The 18,505-nt window shown below is 33.1% G+C and overlaps 1 protein-coding gene across 1 annotated transcript in view; it reads left to right on the plus strand.

The window, feature by feature from the left end:
* The window catches only part of LOC111694758 (uncharacterized), a 51,756-nt gene that overhangs the window by 2,325 nt on the left and 30,926 nt on the right, over positions 1-18,505 (plus strand). The window contains exons 4-23 of the mRNA XM_023463762.1: positions 433-649; positions 1,517-1,693; positions 3,968-4,039; positions 4,524-4,576; positions 4,981-5,053; positions 5,901-6,033; positions 6,668-6,718; positions 7,869-7,992; positions 8,259-8,419; positions 8,711-8,794; positions 9,905-10,038; positions 10,883-10,956; positions 11,664-11,767; positions 11,880-12,012; positions 12,343-12,494; positions 12,555-12,797; positions 13,457-15,775; positions 15,841-16,106; positions 17,303-17,431; positions 17,965-18,062. Of these exons, the coding sequence (XP_023319530.1) occupies positions 433-649; positions 1,517-1,693; positions 3,968-4,039; positions 4,524-4,576; positions 4,981-5,053; positions 5,901-6,033; positions 6,668-6,718; positions 7,869-7,992; positions 8,259-8,419; positions 8,711-8,794; positions 9,905-10,038; positions 10,883-10,956; positions 11,664-11,767; positions 11,880-12,012; positions 12,343-12,494; positions 12,555-12,797; positions 13,457-15,775; positions 15,841-16,106; positions 17,303-17,431; positions 17,965-18,062 (4,797 nt within the window). The remainder of the gene's footprint in view (positions 1-432; positions 650-1,516; positions 1,694-3,967; positions 4,040-4,523; positions 4,577-4,980; positions 5,054-5,900; positions 6,034-6,667; positions 6,719-7,868; positions 7,993-8,258; positions 8,420-8,710; positions 8,795-9,904; positions 10,039-10,882; positions 10,957-11,663; positions 11,768-11,879; positions 12,013-12,342; positions 12,495-12,554; positions 12,798-13,456; positions 15,776-15,840; positions 16,107-17,302; positions 17,432-17,964; positions 18,063-18,505) is intronic.

Genomic DNA, 18,505 nt, shown 5'->3' on the forward strand with positions numbered 1-18,505 from the left:
TTGAAAAAGGAAAACTTTTGGCTTAAACAAAGATTTACATGGTACCATTGTAAATCAAACATGTTACTCTTTATCTTGAAGAGTCACATGAAATTACGTCTCTACTTTCGAAGTAACAGTCCCTTTACAGGGGCTGTTAGCCTAATTTAAAATGACCCTCTATGCAAAAATGGCAATGCCCGATTTTCAACGGTACCCTTGAAAGCTTTGTCTGAACAAGTATGTTTATAGTTTTAAAATACTGATCATTTGCGGTTTCTTGGCATGAAAGGGACTTGCGTATTTTTACTGCAAGAAATTATCAGTTTTAAACCTGGAAACACGACCATATATCTTCCATATATTTTTGATCAGATTGAGGTTTCAAGGGTACCATTGTGAATCGGTACACTTACAGGCCCTTCAATCTCTTTAATGTATTATCCTATTAAGACCTGAGACTGATGAGAGACTTGTGGATCTAGCAGCCCAGTACAATACTACAGCTCCGGGTGGGTATGTAGCTATGACGTATACAGAGGAGAAGCGAGCTATCCGTCCTGTAATGATAGAGGATCGGATACTAGCGGTAGAACAGAAGTTCTTCTGTGATAGAACCACAGAGAAAACTGTTACTTTAACAGTTACGGATAGTCAGAATACTCCTATGGTAAGTTTTCATCACGCTAAAATAGAAGTCATGATTAAAAGTCAAACTTTAGAAACAAAGTAATTGACTTTTTGCCACAAACTCAAATTTCTTAATCCCTATTTCATTGCAAACTGATGGTGTATCCATTTGATATTTCAAACTTAGACTATTTGATCAAGCACAATTCATAGTTTGAAATTTCAAAGATCTATAACATCGGGTTGCAAAGATAACGGGATTAGAAAATCAGAGTTCCTTTCACTCAAAATGTAGATTTTTTTTTGTATTTGCTCTTTTTATATAAGACAGAGAATATTCCGGTACAGCTGGTGTAGTTTTACGTGGGCCATAGGTGACAAAGATACGACAAGAGAAGTAGATAGTTTTATACGTAGAGCTTAACAACTACCGTATACATTTCAACCCTATAGGGTACTCAATTGTACTCGAATCAATTCTTAGAAGTTCCATTAGCGCCAGATGAGAAGGAAAATTTATACGTCCAAAATAGAGATTTTTCATGAACAAAAGTTGCAAAAAAAATACTGCATATTTATGTTACATTAACTACGGTTCTATTATATATTTCGTTATAATTGTCAGTTTTTATTATTCAGCTATAAATTGAAAAGGTTTTTTTTCGTTTATAAAGAACACAACAAATATCCATTTTTGGCCATTATCCTTCTATATAAAAAAATTAAGTGACTCTTTACTGAAAATTACACTAAGAATTGTACAAAAAAAAGAAATAACTTGTCCTTTTTTAACTTTATAATTCTAAATAGTTTTATAGCTGAAAAATATCTAGGAGTGTTTGATAGTGCGTGCATCTTTACGTTCGCACAAAAATATCCAGCAACAATTTAAATTTTCTATTTTAAGACGGTTAAAAGCTCTACCAAGAAACTAAGCTGTGAGTTCCCTGTATCCGGTGTACTAGATCTAACTCAGAAGAATGAGAAGAATATTCAGAATAATACCTGGACGTATATCAAAACAACAGAAACCAACTGCACAGATTGCTATTCTCTGAGAGATCCTAAAACAGGAAAATTGAAGGTATTCCACGTCAAATTGAACATTTCTTTTGAAGAACTGCTGCTGTTAAAAAGTCTGGAAAATGTGCTACAACATGTAGTTTTAAATTTTGGAATGGTTCGTTTAAGTACGTTTTTGTCGTTCGTTCCTACCATTTAACGTAAAACTATGTCGAATATTTGAAAATCTCTCCGTTAACTAACGCTAATCAATATTGTTTATGGAACAAAAACATCGCTTATATTTATCTGAACCCCCTTAGAATTTTCTACTGGGCTTTCTGAAATCTAAAAGTAGTTTTAATTTAAAAACTCTATGAAGAGAAGCCTCCAAAAAGAGGTTGCAGTAATCCCTGCCCCGGCCATTGTTGCTGCTTTGATGGACCTTAGAACTAGGCGGTTTTTTTTTGCATGGCAACAAATTCGGGCCTCTTTCAGAAATGATTTGAAATTTAAACATAAAAGTAATCTAATTAAGTATTAATTATTACATTTCTTGATATTTTTTTTTCTCTCTGTAAAATATAATTAAACAGAATAACACTAATTACTAACCGTTCAAAGTAAACACCGAGGTTTTCGAACATTGGACATACAAGGGTGTCCCACATCATATTAGATCGTCAATGGCTCTAAATTACAATTTCCGGGACTAATCAGAATATCTAAGAAGAATAAATCATTCTGAAAAATTTAATAAGGCTAATATAAAAATTTTCTTGCAGGAAATATTATGTTTTTCGAATATTATATTTTTATTCTGACGTTAAAGCTTGGAGATAATCTAACTACAAACTGTTATTTGAACGACCCCTTCTAAATTAAAAACTATATTTTCGATCTCTTTTAGAGTCTTTTTATAAGATAATTGGGGTCTTCTTATTGCTTAGTTTTACGGGTCTATACTGTATTTATTTTTATTAAAGTCCTAATTTTGAATTGAATAATAATGAAATACATATATTTCAACTCGAAGGCATGGATGGATACAAGTGTATAGACTCAATTGTATAAATACACATATCAAGGCTCAAATGTATAAATACATGTATATGGACTCAAATGTATGGATACATGTATATAGACTTAAATGTATGGATACATGTATATAGACTCAAATGTATAAATACACATATCAAGACTCGCTTGGAACGTTCTAACTTTTTCCAGCCGTTTCGTTAGTTCAAACCGTTAAAAAAGAAAAATACCGGGTAGCCGTTAGTTTAAAAGGTAAGTTATTTTCCTGGGTTTTCTTTAAGTTACAGGGTGTCCCACGAAACATGACAGTATGCAGAACGACTTGAATGTCGTCTTGATTTTTGATATAATTTGCTGCGTTTATTTGTCAACCTAATTTTAGAAGTAAATTTCTAGAGATAATAATCACAAATTTTCCCTTTACTTGCCATTTCCAAAATGTGGTCTGCCTTTTTTGTGCTTTCAATATTGCCCGAGATATGAAGAATTTCGTTCAGATTTCGACAATTTTGCTTTTATTTAACAAAATTGAAATCTGAACCAAACTCTTTATATTTCCGGTAATATTGAAAGCACAAAAAACGCAGACCACTTTTTGGAAATGCCAGGGCTAGGAGAATTCTGTGATAATTGTTTCAAGAATTATACATGTTAAAGTAGATAGAAGACGAAATGTCACAAATAAATTCAAATACCAAAGACGACTTTCAAGTCGTCTTGCTATTGTCATGTTTCGTGGGACACCCTGTACCTAATGGTTAACGATCTCAATCTTATTAACAACATTAACAGAAGATATTCTGCCGTTAATGGTTGTTTTTTGCAAATTTGTGTAGTATTAACGGTGTTAATGTTGCAAAAAAATCTTTAAAGTTCCATGATAAAACAGAAGACGACATTTAAAAACACCAAAACACATTAAACAGTTTTTTTATTTCATTCCATTTTAGCCAAAAAAAACGAAAGTTGACGTTTACTAAAAATCCATCCGTTTCGTTAACTTTTTTTACCGTTAATTTTTTGTAATCCGTTTTGTTAATCATTTAAAAATTTACGGTTTTTGCCGTTTGTTAACGGGCTCTTCAGTTAATTTTCTAAAACCTCCGTTTCTTCACACAAATTTAGACTCGAATGTATAAATATAAATATCTAGACTCAAGTGTGCAGATATACATTTTTAGACGCGAAGGAGATACATAAATTTAGACTCAATTGTATAGATATTGATACATAGACTCGAAGGTATAAATGCACATACTTAGACTCCAATGTATGAATACAAATGTTTATATTGAAATGTATATATGCACATATTTAGACTCGAACGTATTTGGCAAGTCTGTGGGCTCGAGTTGGGGAAACTATTAGGTTTCATGTCAGATTCACAAAGGAACCAAATTTCATGTTTTTATATAGTTTTTCCTTGATAAAAATATAATAATAATAATAATAATAATAATAATAATAATAACAGTAATAATAAATAATAATAATGATAATAATATTAAAAACATTAATAGTAATGATAATAGTAATAATAATAACAGACAGCTTTCGATTCAAATTTTGATTTATATCAAGCTTTTAAACAGCATGAATACACAAAAGCATGGAAACAAAAATAAGCTGTCAAATCATAAAGCTTCTGTTTAATAACTTGTAAACTTGTAATTCTAAAAAAGCTTGTTAATAATTAAAAGGTGAATAAAAAAGTTGTCTTCATTTAATTGAAATTATTGCCTGGCACCGTTTCTGTTCATGAATACGACATCTTCCAGCAGATATGTTTAGAAATACAGGAAATCAACTTAACTGTTTTGAACTGAAGTTCAAAATTTAAAATTTTAATAAAAACATGAGATTTCCTCGTAAAGGGTTCCCATATGATATTCTCTTGGTATCTCAACGATCAGACGAATCATGTCAAGTAAGTAAATATTTTTCATATTTTCTATCAGATTCAACGTGTCCCATTAGACATAATAATTCAAAGACGGTTCATTTCTTTAGAAAAGGAAATGGCTTTTGTCACAAACTCAAATTTTTCAATCCCTATATCTTTGCAATACAATGTTGTAGACATTTGACATTTCAAACTATGAATTCTGTTAGATCAAATAATATAAGTTTGAAATATCAATACAAAATATATGAAAAATATCCACAAAATATTAAGCAAGATAAAAAATATTCAGTTTTAAAGAACAGTAGACGTAATGTTAAGTTACAAGCTATATATTTATAGATTGTCATGTCAGTTATCTTTGCGTTTCTCTTTGAAAATTGTTTACTTTCAACTGTGGGTACTCTATATATTATGTTTGCTTGTAGCTCTGATGATGAATATTGCTTTGCGGATTTGGTTGGAGAAAATGCTTTAGCTCAAGCAGAAGTTGAAAGTCAGGTAGTTTAGCGCGCAAATACTTCTTCCCTGGAATTTTCAACATGTAAAAGTCTAGCTCCCTCCCCCTTGATCTGAAAAATCTATGATTTCAGGCCCAAACGAGTGCCAAGTCCCGACAGAAAGAAACAAATTAAGTCCCCACCTCCCTACTCCCCCCTTATTCACTTAATCTTCCCCTTAATCACTTAATCTTCCACTAAGTCATTAATCTTCCACTTATTCACTTAATCTTCCACTAAATCGACTAATCTGAACCAAAGAAATGACTATTGCAAAGCTAATATTGGAACACTATAATAATTAAGATGTACAATGTACAATGTACAGTGTACACTGTACATACAGGGTGTCCCAATAAACATGGCAATTCAGTGACGACTTCGATATCATCTTTTTAAATATTCTGTGATTTAGTATAGTGATACCTACTGAGAAAGCCGTAATTCGTAAGATTTTCGTCTGCTATGTTTACAATTTGTTTGTTTATGTTTTGACTGCATACGGTTGTACTTTAAAGACACATCTTTACAGCCATAACCCATTTCATAAAATAAACTCTAGCAGGCATAATATAATATTTTGAAATTAGATATTACAATGCTAATTCATTCACTGAATTACCATGTTTATTGGGACACCCTGTATAGTGTAAAGTGTGCAAGTAACAATCGAGTCAGCACTTACCTTTTGACACTAATTGACTGTAAGTGTCTATGTGTTTTTTCCCACAAAACAAATGGGAAAGTCTAATTCTAAATTCCAAGATTGTTCTAGAGTCTAAAATGATATAAACTATAACTAAAACCCCCCCTAGATTTTCTGTATTTAATAATTGGATTATGTTTAGAATATCACGTGGGATGTGGGAGACACTGTCTGCATTTTCCCTTTCCGGTTTAAGAACGTACTGTATTATGCCTGCACAAACTTAACTATAGGAGGAAGTGAGGTGTACATGTGTGCTACAGAAGTAAATTTAGGTAAAGTGCACATGTATCAATAATCTGCACATTTATGTCCAAAGTTTTATACATAGAGAATAGAATATATATTAGAGGGGAATTTAAAGAATCTCTCGGTATGAATTTTTTCAGTCCCTTTCAGCCTGAAAGGGAGTTCAGAGTGTAAAAATCATGTTCCCTAGACTATTCATTTCAATTTCGAATTTTTTAAGCTGTTAAATAAACTTTATAATGAATTAGGTAAATAAAAAACATCATTTGATTTATAGTTATAACGGAAAATCATCGATTGTAAAATGGAAGGCATAGAGTCTATGTGAAATGATCATTGGTCAATTATGAAACCAGCCTATTTCATAATTTGGTTTTCTTTTAACAATAATTTTAGATTTTCTATAAAATGATATTTCAGGGTCCAAAAGGTTATATAGCATAAATATGTGTAGAACACCTGCAGTATGGAAACAGTACAACAAAATGGCCGTTTTACACTTTTTTCTAGTAAATTCCCCTCTAATATATATTCTATTTTCGATGGTTTTATATCAAAATTAATTTTGAATGGCTAAAATTATTGTTTAAATGTTAAATCGCACAAAAAAGACTTTATATAACCATTTCTGATATGTTAATGATGATTTCTAATATTTAGATAATAATCCTATAACGATGAGCCTCTGCACCAAACAATGTCCAATACAAGGTAAAAGTTTACACTTTTTCAAATTTGATTAAAATTTTCAAAAATATTTGTTCTGATAATGCAGGGGAAGAAAGCTCGAAACCTAACTCCTGGGTGCTTTTTTATTTGACAATCAGTTTCAGCTCGGGGTCTAATCGTGAATTGAAACATTCTTCCCTTGAAATGAAATTATCTTTAAATTTTTTAGTGTTTTTAATATCATATTTAAATAACAAAGAAAATGTACAGTTATTCATGGTTAGGTATTATTATGCAATTCAAATTAATATCTTATTCATCATTATTATCATTATTAAAATTATTACTGTGCTATCATTATATCGTATTATTATTGTTATTATTATTATTATTATTATAATCATTATAATAATCATTATTATTATGATCATATTTTTTCATCATAAGAATTAATTTTGTTTTTCCGTTTTTATTAAAGGAATTGACTCATTGTCACAAACTCAAATTTTCTTCTCAATAATATCTTTGCAACCTGGTGGTGTAGGCCTTTGATATTTCAAACTGAGATTATTTGATTTATAAGAATTACGAGTTTGAAATATCTAAGGTCTACAACATTGGTTTGCAAAGATAGTGATTAGAAAATGTAAGTTTGTTGCAAAAACTCAATTTTTTTATTAAATTAACCTGAAGAGAAAATCATTAATATCTGTACTAACACAGATCTTGAAGAACAAAAAAATTTATCCATACTATCATTCTTACATAGTATTATTATTTTAATAATAACATTTTTCATAATTAAAGGGACTGTATGCATAATTTCAAGTGACCCACCATGAAAAGATAGCAATGTCTGATTAAAATTGCACCCTTGAAACCTTAATCTGATCAAAAAAAGTGGAAAATACTGTAGTTTTTTGTATTAAAAGTGCTTTTTTATGTGAGTATAATTCACTATTGGTTCTTATAAAGAAGAAATGCGCAAATCACTTTGGCAGAGAAACCGCAAATAAAAATAAACATTGATATCTAGTTCATACATGATCATTGATCAGACATAGCAATTTTAAGGACACCGTTGTAAATCGGACATTGTCATCTTTGCATGAAGGGCCACTTGAAAATAAATTATAGTCCTTTCAATGTTAAAATATTTTCACGTTCTTATTAAAATTTCTTTGTTTGCAAGTACCCCGGCCGGAGGAAACTGGATTGACGAATACAACAAGTATATTAAAAACTGTAGTCGAGGGACAAACTAAGTTTGAGAGTACATTTGTTCAGTCAATAGCTACAGAGATCATTCTAGACAGGCATATTATCCTACTATTCTCATTCTCAAGGTTTCCTGTTTTAAAAAAAAGGGGGGGAAACTTAATTATGAGACACAGTCAACTAAGGTCACTTTGAATTCGACTGGACTGACCTTCTTGTGCTGGCCTGACTGATGGTGGCATGACCTGCCGCCCTAGTTTCAAATACAGATTTCATATCCAGTCACTATCAAGTACAGTTCGGCTTAAAAGAGTTCACACTCTCTTTGTTAATGAATGTATGTTAAGGATAATATATTGTACAGAACGTTTACCCTGCCCGGGTATACTTACAACCTAACCCTGAAGAGTAGGAACATGCATGATATAACAGAAGATAATTTAATTATGATCTGGACAATATACTGCGCTAATCCTGTCAAACCTGAAGACTGGGAGCTCAGCTATCCACCTCAACATCACTTCGGTATATAATTTTACTTTGTTTACATTCATTTGCAGCACACAACCGGTGTGTACAGGGGGGGGCTATGCAACTGTTGCCCTCCCCTTAAAAGTGTGAACTATAGTTCGCCCACCCCAAACAAATTAAAAATAGTTGCACTAATAGATTTAACTAGTTTAATTTATAAGACTTACTCATTTGACATGACGATTAATAAAATGATTAGGATGAATAATTTCTCTTTAATAAAAATTTGTCATCAAAATATTTAAAAAAAATTAGACTAAATATTATTTGATTTCTATTTTTTAGGAAAAATGTTTAATATAACTCTGAAAGTAAAACCTAACGTTCCATTACCCACCCGGCCTAAAATACGAGTTTATGCAGTTATAGGTCAGTTATTTTTCTAATTCGATGATTCAGGTTAATTAGAAGTAATGAAGCAGTAAGGGGGATAATTAGACAAAAGGGAGGAATATTAGAGGGTGCACGATGGTGTTTGAAAAACTGATGGAGGTTATGTGAGAAAATATAAAAATACTAGAAATTCAAGGCGCTTCGCGCCCTTCTTTCTAGCCTTAGAGGGCGCTTCGCGCCCATCTTCTGAATTAATTGTGAACATGTTCTCTTTGTGTACATCGCAAAACAAAACAAAAATAATTCGCGGATTTTCAAAATTTTTAAAAATTTAATGACGATCGAATTTTGATGGAGACAAATATTTGAAATTTTGATGATTCATAAACCTTCCCTGGAGACCCTAGATGTCCCACAAAAAATTTGGGCCCGATCGGTTCAGCCGTTTTGACGTTTATTGGATACAAACAGACAAACAAACAGACAGACAAGCCAAATTTATATATAGATGCAGATATAAAATGGGTAAAGTATTAGAAAAGATGGGAAAGTGCAAAAATGTTTTGATCAGAAAATTTGACATTTTTGTTGAATAAAGGGGGATTGCATGAACATTAGATTTATAATACTTGTTGAATTAGTAATGTATTGTCGGAAAAAAAGGAGAAACCAGTTCGAGTTATATTCTCTATCTCATTTGATCCCCAGCTGCCTTGTATCTCCTCCATCATACAGAAACATTGGAGAACCATGGTCCAGGATCCTTGGATGAAGGAAATTTTGAATAATCTTTTTTGTTTGTTTATCTTCTTGTGATTTTTTACATTTTTTAATTTTTTTTTTATCGATTTTGATGGTTATTATATCGTTAGAACTGACGAGGGTCAACCCAGACCGAAATATATTTTCAATAAATGTGGAACTAACATCTACTTTTTTACTCTACTGTTGGTCCATCACCATCACCGAATTTTAAATCTGTACTGTACTTTACCATGCATATATTCTAGGATATCCTAATACTGCCAGCACTGCTATGTGTTGTATTGTACTGTACTTTACCATGCATATATTCTAGGATATCCTAATACTGCCAGCACTGCTATGTGTTGTACTGTACTGTACTTTACCATGCATATATTCTAGGATATCCTAATACTGCCAGCACTGCTATGCGTCGCTGGGACCACGCTCCTTTCATATCCATGCAGCTGCCTAACTACGCGGTCAAATTCTCCATCCGAAATGACAAATCTGAGTATGCGAATAAAACAACTGCGGTAGAATTTTTTTAATATTCTTTTATTATATCTATTTCTAGCATTAAAGGGATTAATGGCATTGACAGCGTAAATCTAAAAACAGTTTCATAAAAATAAATAAAATAAGTAAACTAGGTTAAAGAGCCGGTATCATTGTTGTGGATGATAACAATCTTTAAAAGGAAAACCCACTTAAATTTGCGCTGACAATCCCTTTAATTTTTACTTTTATTTAATATCTAGGCCAAATTCTTCAAACATCCTTTAATAAACCTTTATTGTAATATCTGAACCAAGTTCGTTAAACAATCCTTTAAAAAACTTTTTTTGTAATATATAGACCTGGTTCACTAACCAATCCTTCATAAACCTTTCTTGTAATATTTAGGCTTGGTTCACTAACCTTTATTTCAATATATAGGCCTGGTTCACTAAACAATCCTTTAATACACCTTTATTGTAATATCTAGGCTTGGTTCACTAACCAATCCTTTAATAACCTTTATTTCAATATAAAGGCCTGGTTCACTAATAAATCCTTTAATACACCTTTATTGTAATATCTAAGCCTGGTTTACAAAACAATCCATTAATACACCTTTATTGTAATATCTAGGCCTGGTTCACTAAACAATCCTTTAATACACCTTTATTGTAAATATCTAGGCCTGGTTTACAAAACAATCCTTTAATACACCTTTATTGTAATATCTAGGCTTGGTTTGCTAAACAATCCTTTAATACACCTTTATTGTAATATATTGGCCTGGTTCGCTAAACAATCCTTTAATACACCTTTATTGTAATATATAGGCCTGGTTTACAAAACAATTCTTTAATACACCTTTATTGTAATATCTAGGCCTGGTTTGCTAAACAATCAGTGTTAACCTTGGCAGATGCTCCACCCGTCCTCTACGAAGAATATGAATTTAGGTAATACAAATTTTAAATAATGTAAGCGGAATTTCAAGTGACCCTACATGCAAAGATGGCAATGCCCGACTTACAACGGTACCTTTGAAACCTTAATCTGGTCAAAAATGTGGAAGACACCGTCGCTTTTTTACTCGATTAGTACGTGTTTATTTCTAAGTGGTGATCTTTAGCTTAGATATCTTGGAGTAGAGAACCCAGAGAGGAGCAATGTATTCCCTCCTGTTTAGATATCTTGGAGTAGAGAACCCAGAGGAGCAATGTATTCCTTGTTTAGATATCTTGAAGTAGAGAACCCAGTGGAGCAATGCATTCCTTGTTTAGATATCTTGGAGTAGAGAACCCAGAGGAGCAATGTATTCCTTGTTTAGATATCTTGGAGTAGAGAACCCAGAGGAGCAATGTATTCCTTGTTTAGATATCTTGAAGTAGAGAACCCAGAGAGGAGCAATGTATTCCCTCCTGTTTAGATATCTTGGAGTAGAGAACCCAGAGGAGCAATGTATTCCTTGTTTAGATATCTTGGGGTAGAGAACCCAGAGAGGAGCAATGTATTCCTTGTTTAGATATCTTGGAGTAGAGAACCCAGAGGAGCAATGTATTCCTTGTTTAGATATCTTGGAGTAGAGAACCCAGAGGAGCAATGTATTCCTTGTTTAGATATCTTGGAGTAGAGAACCCAGAGGAGCAATGTATTCCTTGTTTAGGTATCTTGGAGTAGAGAACCCAGAGGAGCAATGTATTCCATCCTGCACAACAGGGGTTAATAGAGCCCAGGGAACATTTTCTAAAACCACAAATCTTAAAGCAGGTTATACACCTTGACAAAATGATGGTAAATCTAACATTTGAGAATTTTTCTGGACCTGTTTCTTATAATATTCTCAGTCAGATTAGCTTACTAAACCTTTGTGTTTTCTTAGGTCCATCGGGAGAAATTGGTTTGGGCCAAACTGGAACCGAATATGATTATCGAGAATTTACTCTCCAATTTCCAACCATCAAATATCCGGGATCTTATGCATTCACGGTTGTCATGTGGAATGGAGTATCAGAGTAAGATAATTTTCTGTTAATCATATACCTTGTAATATGTAATACAAGTTATAACTTTTACCACTTTTAATCGCTTTTTCTCCAACATTACCGACCTATTATTCCCCTAATATAGGGGTGTTAACTTATTTTACGCCCTTTGGAACAATTAAGTAAAATTAACCACCCGCTGTGCAAAGTTTATGTTAAAAATTATTCGCGCATGTTTATCTTAAAAGTCGGTAAATTTTTTATTTTACCAAGAATAATTATGATTAAAAAAACATCCAAAGCTTATAATTTCCCTGTAAAGTAGTTGCAAGATAATATTATTAATTATTTTTATCTTAGTTTGAGATATAGTAGTTCCTGGAACCTCTCTCAGCCAGAATACTATCCTGCTGATATGTCCCTCCTACTACCTGGAGGACCTGGATATATTCATAAGTCCGGGAAGGATGAAGAGTACTGTTTACAATTTCCGAACAAAACTGAAATACTTAGTAAGTAAAAATGATCAAAAAACATGTAATTTTGGTTCATCATTAAAAAAAAATGTTCAGATGCAAACGGCTCTACGACCTGCTACTCGGGACATGATATTGAGATTGTGGAAAAATCATTGCATAAATGGAACCTCAACTGGGTTGAGATATTTCAAAAACTGGAAACTCCCTTCGAAGGGGAGCTGAGCTACGTCTTGCCGGAAGAAGCCCCGAATGATATTGTCCTTTTAGACTTTGTCAAGCCAAAGTTCTATATGCCCGCTCAGGCTCATCCAAACTTTAAGCTTTCTATTTACAGAGGTATACGCCTTCCATGGAGAAAAGATGTTTTTGCATGTTTGAATAGCATTTTTCTTGGAGTTAAACGTTTAAGAATTCATTACGAATTTTAATTCTACGACTTAGTATGTTATATGAGTGCATAAAAACTTGTTTGATATTTTTTTAAAGCATCATTTTAGTTGTAACATGATGTTTACAGGTCCAATCGCTGTAAAAAGAAATTGTGTGCAGTTTGCCAGAAAATCAAATTTTCTAATCTCTATATCTTTACTTAACCTGATGTAATAAAAAATCATTACAGATATTTACAAAGCATTAATACTAAAAAAAATATTTATGTTTAATAAATCAGAGCAAAACTAAATTAAAATCAAAAGCTAAAAATATTCATAGGCCTTTCTGGTTTTAAGAATCAAAAGTATATAAAGAGAAACCTTGATTAGAAAAATTGAAAATCAAAACTCGTACAAGTTATTTTAGACTTGAATAAGTTTAACTCCACCAAGCCTATTGATAACTGTGCTATTATAAAGCTTTAGACTTCAATTGTTGATGTTCTAGGGCCTGTTTTTTATCTAAAGAATTAATAATTTGAAATATCTATAAATCTATAGATATATATTCAGAGTCAGTGGCAAAGACTCGATTCCTAAAAACTGATTATTCTATTTGTTCAGGAACACCTCGAAAAATTGCCTATAGTTTTAACTCTACTGAAGTGGGGGGATATAACCCTGAGTTTTGTTATATTGATTGGCCTCCTGGAAACCTGATGGATCCTTGTATCTATAAAACCTGTCCAGATCAGGATGCAGCCTATGCTGGATTCACACAAAAACTATCCTGGAACATTCATCATTGTAGTAATGTATCTGAAGGAATATATAATGTTCAGCTAGGAGCCTGGAATATTCTAGATGGATGGATATGGTTGGATAAACCCTTCCTTGTTGAGGTATTGGAACAAATTGGTCCAATATTTATCGATGATTTCAACATCATTAATGATTACAATGAGACCAAAGAATTTAATATAAGATTTGGTAAAATGGGAAGAAAAACCTGTGTTACCATAGACTGGGGAGATGGATCCAAATTAAACTATTATGGAAATCCACTGAGCTGTAAACAAAGATACACAGACATAACAGAAGATATGGTCAAAGCTATTGATTATGTGGGAAAACAGTTTTATGAAGAACATGTCTACAACGTCAGAGGACTTTTTGAAGTAACTGTCACAGGGTTTGACGAAAGAAGTTTTGCTGAAAAGATTCTCCCAGTCACAATATTTAGAATGCCATGTAAGGTGCCAAAAGTGTGGTTGCCAGTCAACGAAACTTCTTGGCTCCGACCTGAGAGAGTTCCCAAAGTGTTTAGATCCAAATCCTATCAAGTTGCATCTATGACCATTCTAGAGTGTAATGTAACAATAGTTCCTATCATGGAATGGAAAGTATTCTCAGTTGCCATTAAAAAAGATCCAAGTTCTCAAACAGGATTGATTGAGGAGTTAACTGAGATACAGATCAATGATACTGTTCCCACCTATCAATCATCTGTCATTGAGATCCCTCCTAACATTCTAGAGTTTGGTTTGTATAAACTCGTGTTCAAGCTGGATATCCCTACCGGGGTTCCAGATTTACCCCTTTTTAGGCAAGCCCACACCTACTTTAACATCACGAAGAGTCCCTTAGCTCCTGGTTTTATTAAGGGTAGTGTATCCAAGGTTACCCGCGGATGGGGGCAGACTGTAACTCTAGATGGAAAAGAGTTCAGTATCGATCCTGATTATCCAGATGATAAGAACTTTAACTATACTTGGTTCTGTAGGAACGAAATAGAAGAGTGGAATGCTATTTTCCAATTTGACAGTGATTTTAATAATATTGATGAGGATTTCCCGTTATTTATTCCATCCCAGGCGCAAAGAATTCCTAAACCAGGAGATCCAGCGATAATGTTGCCTGAACCCAACTCTGGTTGCTTTGGTATGGGACCTGGTGGAATGAGATGGACTTCAAACAAACTGGTTTTTAACACCTCCAGTTTACTAACCTACGCCCAGGTTTATGAAGTTGCTCTGATCGTGAGTAAAGATTATAGAATAGCTCAGACTAGCATTAAGATTGATGTTGGAGTTCTCCCAGCTCCTGTGGTGGAAATATCCTGTGCAAGCGAGGGTCTGTGTACACCAACTCTAGGAGGAATCTTTGTCAACCCTACCTCAAGGTTAGCGTTTAGAAGCAACTGCATAGAACAGTGTGAAGGTGGAAAATTGTCTTATAACTGGAATATCAAGCTGGATACAGCCAAGTATCCATTCCGCTTGAAAACTGTCTCTTGTGATCCTGATTTAACAACAACCACTACTACAACAACATCAACAACAACAACCACTGTAATTACAACAACAACGCTACCCCCGATCTTAAAAATTGAATCTTCAACATTTATAACAGCTGATAACCTGCCAGTGATGGCTACCGAAGCAGCGGACGGATCATACGTGATTGTAACCTTTGGAGACTTTACTGCCCGGAAAAAGCGACAGATCAGTTTCACTTTAGGGGAGGGTTCCCAGTCAGTTGAGGAATTAGGATTTGTCGGACCACAGCAGTTAATTCCTGATAAAATAGATGTTGGTTGTTCGTCTGTATTCACTACAGGGATCAGCAAGAGTGAGTTTTCAATTACAACCGATTTTTTTAAAATGAATCCTACCATTAAATCCTTTTCCCTTGAGTTGAATATTACTAGATGTATTGATAATGGAAGAAAAGTATCTTGCAGCAGCGGTGTCTCAACACTAAACATTATTATCAATGATCCTCCATATAAGGGAGTGTGTACAGTTGCAAATCTTGGAGTAACAGAGGAAAACAATCCGTCCGCCCCTGGCTTTAACACAGCTTTACTGGATATATTCCACTTAAAATGCTCAGGATGGTCGGATCCTAACAAGCAGTCCATCAAAAAATATGTTTTTAAAAGTAAGGTTTTGATAAAATATTTTTTATAGATTTCTTCAAATTTTCTATGTTTTAAATAATTTTAGTAACTAAAACCACGGCCCGTGGTAATGAAACAAGTCTTCTGTATTCTGGTCCACTGGATAATACTAAAGCTGTATTTGGATACGGAAAATTCTATCTTATTGCTGAGATCTGGGATGAAGCTGGAGCGTTTGCTACCTACGTCATAGATCCAGCGTTCCCTACAATATTACCAACCCGGGCTGCATATGAAGCTTTTCCCTATGATGAAGAAATTAAGAAATATCAAGATACTGGGGATACTTCTAGAACTGCAATGCTTCTCCAGGTTTTTACTTTTTCAAAAAAATAATTGAGTCTTTGCCACAAACTAATTTTATCTAGTTCCTTTATCTTTACAACCTGATGGTGTAGACATATTTCATACTTAGATTATTTGATCTAAGCACTATAGTTTCAGTAGAATAATATTTCCATTTACTGATAGCGCCGATTTAAGGATTTATATCTCTAATTGGATAATGAGAATGATAGAAAGATAGTTGTTACCACCATACTATTTCTATTGGTTCAGAGTAGACAACAAACACATGATTGAACCCTGATTGGACCAGGCTCTAATGGACTCGGCATACAGGAGTGAGAGAATTCATAGTTTGAAATATTTAAGGTCTACGCCATTGGGTTGTACAGATATTGGGATTAGAAAATCAAAGACACAATTCCGTTTCGAGATTAACGACAAGCAATACATTCTTATTTTGCTCTTATTTCTTATTTTTAAAATTCGGTGATGGTGATGGACCAAACCTGTGTAGAGTAAAAAAAAGATGTTCCACATTTATTGAAAATAGTTTTCGGTCTGGGTTGACCCTCGTCAGTTCTAACGATAAATAACCATCAAAATCGATAAAAAAATAAAAAAATATTTTTGTTAAAAATCATAAGAAAATAAACAAACAAAAAAGATTATTCAAAATAAAAATTTGGGCTGTCAAATGGACAATTCAGGAGGGGTATTTAAACCTTTTAAAGAATTGGACATAAACAACTCTTTTTAAAAAAAAAGATACTGAATTACAGTTTACAATTAAATAAAAACTATTTTTTCTTCTGTTCATTCCTGTTGGGCAATGGTAACCATATATTTAATCCGTTTTTTAAGTAATTTTTTTGACTCGAAAATAGCTCATCATAAAAGAAGTTTTGAAAAAATAGTATAATCGTAGATTTAGCAAAATTACAGCAGTAAATAGTTGTAATAAAAAAAACTTTAAATGTTAAACAAAAGTTCTTGATATAAACTCAAAATTTCTAATCCCTATAGCTTTATAGCCTAATGGTTTTACATTTTAAACTTAGAGTATTTGATTTAACAGAATTCATAGTTTGTAAAATGAAAAGTCCACGACTTTGGGATTCTTATAAAAACTGGTTCAGTACATAAAAAACTGGTTTAGTACGTTAAAAGCTGGGTTTGTACCTAACAAGCTGGGTTTTTACGCTAAAAAACTTGTTGTTAAGGCTGAGTCAAGTGTACGGCAATCTGCAAACTGGTTTAGTATTGAGAATATGGCGGGAGATGTATCTAGAGCAAACATGTCTATAGCTGCTGGACAACAATATGATGCACTGCTCAGAGATCTAACAAATGTAAGCACCTTTTCACAGACGTACTCAGGGGGGCTGAGTCCAGTAGTAGCCCCCCCCCCTTGTTTCAGTAAAATCTATGGTTTCTTAGGGATTTTTAGGTCCCCCCCCCACCCCGGAAAAATTCACGAGTACGACCCTGAGCTTTTAAAATTTCTAGTGAGACTAATAGTGACTTAAAATTTGTTAAATTACTGAGTCATCTTTTTCTAGATTATTAAGTATACTTATTAAGCAATTTTTCTTTTTAACTTAAAGGCTGAAGCGATTATACAGATAAAAAAGTTCATTTAAAACTTAACTGAAATTAATCTTTACAGTGATAACCAGAAAACAGTGTAAAAGGAAGACGACATTATTGCAATATTTAAGTGTATTTTATGTTGATTACTAGACTGCACTTATTAAATCACTAATTTGGCGAAATGGGTCTTTTTTACAATTTACATTTGCTGTGTCTCATGCTCATTGGACTTAATTTAAAGTCATGACTTGAGTCTTGAGTTTTCTGGTTATCACTGTATTTTATTTTGTAGTCCAACACGAAAATGATTGAAATTGCAGCCGACACTTTAGAATTTAACTCTATAGAATCCCTGGATCAAGGATCAAGCACTCTCTATACAATCACTAGGTTAGTGGATCTGGATTATTGAAAAGGAATGTAAGTGCAGTAATGTCAAGTGATTCTGCATTCACCATGGTTCTCTTCAAACCTTTCTAATCAAAAATGTGAAATATATTGACGTATTTCTATGTTTAAAAGTCTTTAATTAAGATAATTCCGTTAAGTTTTCCTTAGTAGAAACGCGCACTTTTGTAGAGAAGTCACAATTGAAATGTACAGTTTTCAAAATCATTAACATTAATATCTAATTCATACTTTACCATGCAAAGCTTGTAAGGGTACCGCTGTAAATCGGGCATTGACATCTTTGTCTGGAGAGTCACTTGTCACTGCAGTCCATGGAAAGGAACTAAGTGCACGCCTTAAACTCTAAGTTTCTGATCCATATATATTTGCAACCTGGACTGTTAGATACATCAGAATGCTCATAAGATTGACATATCTGTGTC

This window comes from Eurytemora carolleeae, unplaced genomic scaffold (genome assembly GCF_000591075.1).
Source record: "Eurytemora carolleeae unplaced genomic scaffold, Eaff_2.0 scaffold9, whole genome shotgun sequence".
Classification (NCBI taxonomy): Eukaryota; Metazoa; Arthropoda; class Copepoda; order Calanoida; family Temoridae; genus Eurytemora; species Eurytemora carolleeae.